Source organism: Melospiza georgiana, chromosome 12 (assembly GCF_028018845.1).
Source record: "Melospiza georgiana isolate bMelGeo1 chromosome 12, bMelGeo1.pri, whole genome shotgun sequence".
Lineage (NCBI taxonomy): Eukaryota > Metazoa > Chordata > Aves > Passeriformes > Passerellidae > Melospiza > Melospiza georgiana.
This window is the reverse complement of record NC_080441.1, coordinates 16510224-16517100: the sequence shown is the minus strand read 5'-3', so window position 1 is coordinate 16517100 and position 6877 is coordinate 16510224. Positions and strand designations below refer to the sequence as shown.

At 57.9% G+C, this 6877-nt stretch overlaps 1 protein-coding gene across 1 annotated transcript; it reads left to right on the top strand.

Moving 5' to 3' along the window:
• The first annotated feature begins 3504 nt into the window (after positions 1–3504).
• On the top strand, positions 3505–5529 carry LOC131088398 (transcription factor SOX-3-like). Its single transcript, XM_058032418.1, has one exon. The coding sequence runs from the start codon at positions 3745–3747 to the stop codon at positions 4699–4701; it is 957 nt and encodes a 318-aa protein (XP_057888401.1). The 5' UTR covers positions 3505–3744; the 3' UTR covers positions 4702–5529.
• The last annotated feature ends 1348 nt before the right edge of the window (positions 5530–6877 follow it).

The window sequence follows — 6877 nt, the reverse complement described above, 5'->3', positions numbered from 1 at the left end:
CTCCGGGGCAGCCAGGGGAAGGAGCTGGAGCTCCTTGGTCGGAACTAATGATTTTGTTATTTATTTATTTATTTATTTATTTGGGAGGTCGCTCCAGCCGTGTCAGCCCTGCGGCGAGGGAGGCAGCAGCGTGGCGAGGCAATCTCGGGCTGCGTTTTGGCGTGACACTTAAATGGAGAATAAAACCAAAAATAATCTCCTAACGACCTTCATCTCTAGAACCGGCCTTAAATGGCCCGTTTAGTAGCCACATTACCACGCTGAAAACTTGTGGGAAGGATGTGAATGCCAGCCTGAAACGGGGATCACGTGAAGTTTATCTTAAGCATCGCTAAAAGGCTGGACATTTTCGGAGGATCAGCCTAGCGAGGGTCAGCAGGGTCCAAACGAAAGGGGCACCCAGCTCCCTTATCTGGGCAAATTTCGAGGACGAGCCCTCGCTGATCCCGGTCGGGAATTAGGCTGGTGACCAAGGGGATGCTTTAATAACAGGATTAGACGGGGCCGGGTTCGTACATTGAGTTATTCTTTAAAAGCCAGCGATCCTCCCTGACACAGTTCCAAGATTCCCCTGAGCTCTTCTGGAGCTGCAATTAACATATATTAATGGTTCTTTCCTATTAAGCGTTGCTCTCGCAGAAACCCCAGGCAGACCCTTTCAAATGGCCCTTTTCAATGCCGGCGTCTCTCTCGCGTTGGAGTTGGGCTGTGCTGTAAACTCCTTATCTCGCCTCACGCTCCTTTGTCACCCAAATAAATAAATAACAATAATAAAAGGCTCCTCAGCCTTTGACAACTGTATTTACACGACCTCAAGTGTTCTCCCGACCCCCACCAGACACACGGGGTGAATTTAAGAAAATGGCTCCAGGCATCAGGTTTATTGTGCCGGGCTGTCCCCTCCTGCTCTCTGCCCCTTCCCCGCGTCCCGGCAGCTCCGCAGGCTCCGTCCCCGTTCCCGGGGTGCAGGAGGAGGTTGGAATTTGCTGCCAGGGGGGTGCTGGAACTGGGTCTCAAAGCGCACTGGGGGAACTTTGGGGACAGCAGTGTGCTCGCCTCGTTCCTCTTGCTCCCCACGCCGTTTGCAGGGCAAGGAAGGACAGAGACAAGGCAGGACAGAGAGACAGCCATGGGGTGGCCGCGGGAAGGGGCTGCTGGTGGCCACCTGCGAGAGGGACAGCCCTGGGCAGCTCAGCCGGGTCCCGGGGACAGCCCCGAGGGAAAGCGGATTCGGGGTGCCCTCTCCGCTCCCCAAATCCCGGCCGAGGCTTGCGCACACAGCGCTCCGGGGGGATTGGAGCACAGGGTCCTCTCACCTCTTCTGGAAATTTTGTCAGCCGGATTTTGAAGTTTTCCTCGGAAGATGCGCGGTGTGGGCTGCCAAGCGACCTGTGAACTCTGAAATCCATCAGTCTGTACTTATATTTTTATTCAGCCGGGTTCAGTTCTTTTACAAGATTAGCGTTCAAGAGAAACGTATTGGTTTGAAGCAATATGGACTTTAAAAGTGTTGAAGAGCTTGGCTTTTAGAGGAAAGAAAATCTCTAATTTGAGACGCAGGCAGTTCAAAGACGAATTGAAAGACAGAGTCCGAAACTTAACATTGAAATATTTATTTAAGCATTGACGGAAACACTATTCAGGGGGATTTCAGCTCGTCCTTTAATTCTGCATACAGCCCAATTTTTCGTTGCATGCCTATGTGTCCAGTCCCTCCAACAAACGCTCATATACATAAATAACAAAGTATTGTCAGGATATATATCAGTCCGATTTCCTGCCAGCCTGGCAAGTCTTAAACCTCGACTGGAGGAGTCAAAATATATTGAGTATAACAAGTTAATTACGACTGGTTGAAGCTTTTCCAATATATTGCAAAAGTTACACGCGAACCACTCCCGCCTGGAACAACCCTTTCGCTGTCACCCTGTCCCCTCGGGCTGCCAAATTTTCACTTCGCTCAATACCCCAGGAGCAAACCAAGCAAAAACCAAAGTGCTGACTACACCATAGCCGGTCGCAAGAGGAATTTATTTCCCCTTCGACGTTGTTTAACAGATCGCTTTGTCAAAAAAGAAATCCGTACAAAACGAACTAGGACCTTCAAATGCTAAATCCCAGCAGCGCTCAGATCTGTTCACTTCAACCCCCTCCGCGCACCGCGCTCTCCAGCGTCCCTCCAGCACCCGTGCGGGCTGCAGCAGGGCCGGCAGCTCCTCATCCCCGCCCTGCCCCGCAGCTTTCCTCCTCCCCGTACCGATTACCGTCCTCACACTGGCGGTCTTGTCTTTGGAGTGCCCGCCAAGCCGGGGAGCAGCGGCGGCAGCATCGCTCCTCGCCGGGCCGCCCAGGACGGGACGGGAGGCTCACACACGGCCGCACCTCACGGCCCTGACCCGCCCCGGAGCCCCACACGCCCCTGGGGCAGCTCGCTCATGGCCACAGCGGCGATGCTGCCCGTATCCTGCGGCAGCGAGGCTTTCCCGAGCAGCCTGCGGCTCGATTTGCCTGTCCTGCCCCAGCGCTGCTCGGCCCGGAGAGCTGCCCGGCTTCTCCAGACGGAGCTGGAGAGGAGGATGCGGGAGGATGAGGAGGCGCAGGGATGAGGCAGCCCAGCCCAGCCCAGCCCGCCCCGGCGGAGAGCGCCGTGCCCGCGGTGCTCCCAGAGCTGCCGGCCCTGTCCATGCAGGTGCGGTGTCCGTGCCTCTGGGAAGGGAAGGGAAGGAGGGGTAAAGGGAGGGGAGGGACGGGCAGGGAAGTCGGTGATTGACAGCTCAAGTGGGCGCCGCTCCACTCACACATCCGCCGCCAAAGTTTTCTTTCACACGGAGAGAACTTTCTGTTGCCATGAAACTCGGGGGACTCGCAAGCACCGTCCCCTCTATCCCCCCCCCCACCCCTTTTTGGGGCAGCCGAGTGGAAAAGTTCAAGCGGCAGCGGGGTTGGTGTAGGTGGGGATGGCGGGAGTGCCTGGCCGGCAGCCCCTCTCCCACCGACAGCCGTGCCCGCTCTCAGCATGGCAATGTAGAGTCTCCCCCCGGCGACAGCTCAGGAGTGAAAGAGTTTAGCCCGTCCATCCTTCCCCCGCCCCTTTATCCGCTCTGGGTGTGCGGTGCGAGCTCACTCGGTCTGCGGGCAGCCTCCCCGAGCTTGGCCCAGGACCGCGCATCCACCCGGGCGCCCCAAACCCCTTTGTGCCCGGCAGCCCCGAGCTCCCAGCGCTCCGCTCCGCCCCGCTGCTCCTCCCGCTGCCCCGAGGGCACCCCCGGCCCGGCCGCAGCTGCGGGAGCCGCTGTGCCCCGGGGCAGGTGCGGGAGGGGCCCGGCACCCGCGGCATCCCCGAGCCCGGCTCCCTCCGCCCGCCCCCGGCCGCTCCGCCGCCGGCCTGGGGCTGTCGGGAACCGCTCGCTGATTGGCCGCCGCCCCCTCATTTATAGCCCGTCAATCACGGACCCCCGCGATCCCTGCGCGCATCCATCGCCCGCTGCCGCCCCGGGAGCCGCTCCGCACAGCAGCAGCTCCGCCAGCGCCGGCACCTCGGGGAGCGGCGCTTCTGCAGGCACCGAAACTTCCTCCTTCGCTCGTGGCAGCCGCCCAGACAGGTTCTTTCTTTCTTTTTTTTTTTTTTTTTTTTTTTTTTTTTTGTTTTGTTTGTTTCTGTTTTTTTTTTTTTTTTTGAACTTCCTCTCCTCGCTCGGTGCCCGCCTGCCCGCCGCCCTGGCGCACCTTTTACCGGCCCCGGCCATGTACAGTATGCTGGAGACGGAGATCAAGGCGCCGCAGCCCACGCCGGGCAGCACCGGGGGCACCCCCGCTCCGGGGAGCACCGGCAAAGGCGGCGGAGGCGGCGGGGCCGGCAACGGAGCGGGAGCGGGCTCGGACCAGGACCGGGTGAAGCGGCCCATGAACGCCTTCATGGTGTGGTCCCGCGGGCAGCGGCGGAAGATGGCCCAGGAGAACCCCAAGATGCACAACTCGGAGATCAGCAAGCGCCTCGGCGCCGACTGGAAGCTGCTGAGCGACGCCGAGAAGCGGCCCTTCATCGACGAGGCCAAGCGGCTGCGGGCCGTGCACATGAAGGAGTATCCGGATTACAAATACCGGCCCCGGAGGAAGACCAAGACCTTGCTGAAGAAGGACAAATACTCGCTGCCCGGTAACCTGCTGGCCCCGGGAGGGGGCAACGCGGTGAGCAGCCCCGTCGGGGTGGGGCAGAGGATTGACACTTATGCCCACATGAACGGCTGGACCAACGGGGCTTACTCGCTGATGCAAGACCAGCTGGGCTACAGCCAGCACCCGGGCATGAACAGCCCGCAGCTGCAGCAGATGCACCGCTACGACATGACGGGCCTGCAGTACAGCCCCATGATGTCCACGGCCCAGACCTACATGAACGCCGCCTCCACCTACAGCATGTCCCCCGCCGCCTACGGCCAGCAGCCCTCCACGGCCATGAGCCTGGGCTCCATGGGCTCCGTGGTGAAATCCGAGCCCAGCTCGCCGCCCCCGGCCATCACTTCCCACTCGCAGAGGGCCTGCCTGGGAGACCTGCGGGATATGATCAGCATGTACCTGCCCCCCGGCGGGGATGCCACAGACCCTTCCGCGCTGCAGGGCAGCAGGTTACACAGCGTGCACCAGCACTACCAGAGTGCCGGGACTGCCGTCAATGGTACCGTACCACTAACTCACATATAGACTTGGCTGCTCCGGACGCCTCCCCGTCCTAATCCCCAACCCCAGCACCGCTCCCTGACTACACCGGGACGTACGGCAGTGTTGCTCGGCTTAGCAGACTTAATACTAACTCTGGAGAAATTTTAAAAAGGAAATCCGTTAGTTGTGTCCTTTTTTTTTTCTTTTTCTTTCTTTTTTTTTTTTTTTTTTTTACGAGAAATAATATTTGAGCAAGTTGTTATTTTAATAGAGCACAACTCCTGCCTCCTAGAAGCCGCTGTGAAGTTTTCAAACCACGGCAACTCCTTTCCTGGTTTCGGCTAGGTTGGGCACTGTTTTATTCGCCTAAAAGTTTTTTTTAAAGATCTTTCATCTTCCAGTTTGATTTCTAGCGTTGCAATGACATAAACAAAAACCGCGGGCTTTTGTTTTTAAACTCGGTTGTTCACATAATCGCTGTGGTTTATTAAGTGTTTTGTTACCGACCCTCGCTTGGTTTCCATCCGCAATCTGTAGCTTCCACGACTTTTTAATTTTGAGGTTTTATTCCTTGAAAAGGGGGAGGTGGGAGAGAGCAGAGCTGTGCGGGTCGCAAACGCGTTTCTTTTATTTATAGTAAGTTGTATGTCTCGGTTTTTCTTAAGCTGTAAACTTATGTAAATGGGTTTGTGAATTTTACTGTGAAACATGTTTTGACATATCGGATAAAAACGTTTTAGTTTTGTTACCGGATTCCTTCCAAACACCCAAAAAAAAAAAAAAAAAAAAAAAAAAATCGAAATACTCCTTCCTTGTTCCTAGTCCTCGTTTGCTTCCTTCCTCCAAACGAAGAGAGATCAATAAATTTTCTATCAGGCACGTCGGCGGTGTCCGGGCGCTTTGTGCGGGGCAGGGTCGGGCCCATCGCGGGGGCTCCACCGCCCGCTCCGGGCATTGCCAGCGCTGTTGGGCTGCGTTTCTCAGCCTGCCGAGCCGGGCTGTGCTTTGGGGGGCGGGAGAGGGAGAACGCGCTCCCTGGATTTGCTTTTCTGTTCAAGTAAAGCGGGAGCCGGGCTGTGGAAGCGCCGCTGCCGCCGCGGCCACTTGTTGCCTCCCCGCCCGGCTGCCTTCCTTCCTTCTCTCGGCCGGCGTGGAGCGAGGAAATTACGAATTACGGCTTTACGGCTCCGCCTCGGCTTGTTGTGCTTTTTATTTCCTTTTTTTTTTTTCTTTGTTTTTTTGTTTCTCCGTCAGGAGGATTTGCCTAGATACGCCAGGTCATCTAAAATATTTACAAAGGTAAAACCCGTTGGGGAACTCTTAATTAGACTCCATTAAAAATGAATGGTTACAGGAGTCCCCAGAGGAAATAAATAATTCAATCTTTTCAGTATGTTTGACGAGTGTTTAGAGTCTGGACAACTTTTCTTTCCTTTCCCGGCCCTTTTTATATTTTTTAGTTGTTTCTCTTTTAGGGATGTGCGTTACTCGTGGCTGCGCTGCGGAGGAGTCCCGGCGGAGCCGAGCATCGCTTCTCCCTCCCTCCGAGTCCTGCTCCGGCCGGGTCCCCACGTGTGTCCCCGGCTCCTGGGTAGGGTCTGGCTCCGAGCTCGGCGCTCGGCAGCGCATCCCCGCTTCGAGCTTCGCCTGCTCCCGCTGCCCCTCCGCTGCTCGCCTTGGGATGGGGGCAGAAGGACCGCGAGGGCGCTGCTGGGGTTCGGGTTTGGGTATGGAGAACTTGCCCTGCCACCCTTTACCGAGGGCGGTTTCGCGGTCGCTTTGTGCCCCTTGGCTGCCCGGGGCTGTCGCGTCCGCGCTGCTTCCCCGGCGCTTCCCTCCCTCCGGCTGCGGCTCCTGCCTTCCCCGCCAGGCTGGGGCAGGGCTTTGCTCGGCTCTCCCAAGGGAAGAGGATGCTCTGCTAAGCTGCCCCGTTCACTGGCGGGTGCCCGGCTCCTGGCCTCGGGTTAGGGGCAGCTGCGGGCCCCTCTTGCTGCCCCGTCCCGGCCTCGGCCGCGCTCCGGTCAGGGCAGCACAGCCTGGGCATCACCGCTGTCCCCAGGGCATCACAGCGCGGGCATCACCGCTGCCCCCGGGACGGTCAGGGCAGCCCGGGTATCACTGCTGTCCCCAGGGCATCACAGCCCGGGTATCACCGCTCCTCCCGGGACGGTCAGGGCGGCACAGCCCAGGTATCACCACTGTCCCCAGGGCATCACAG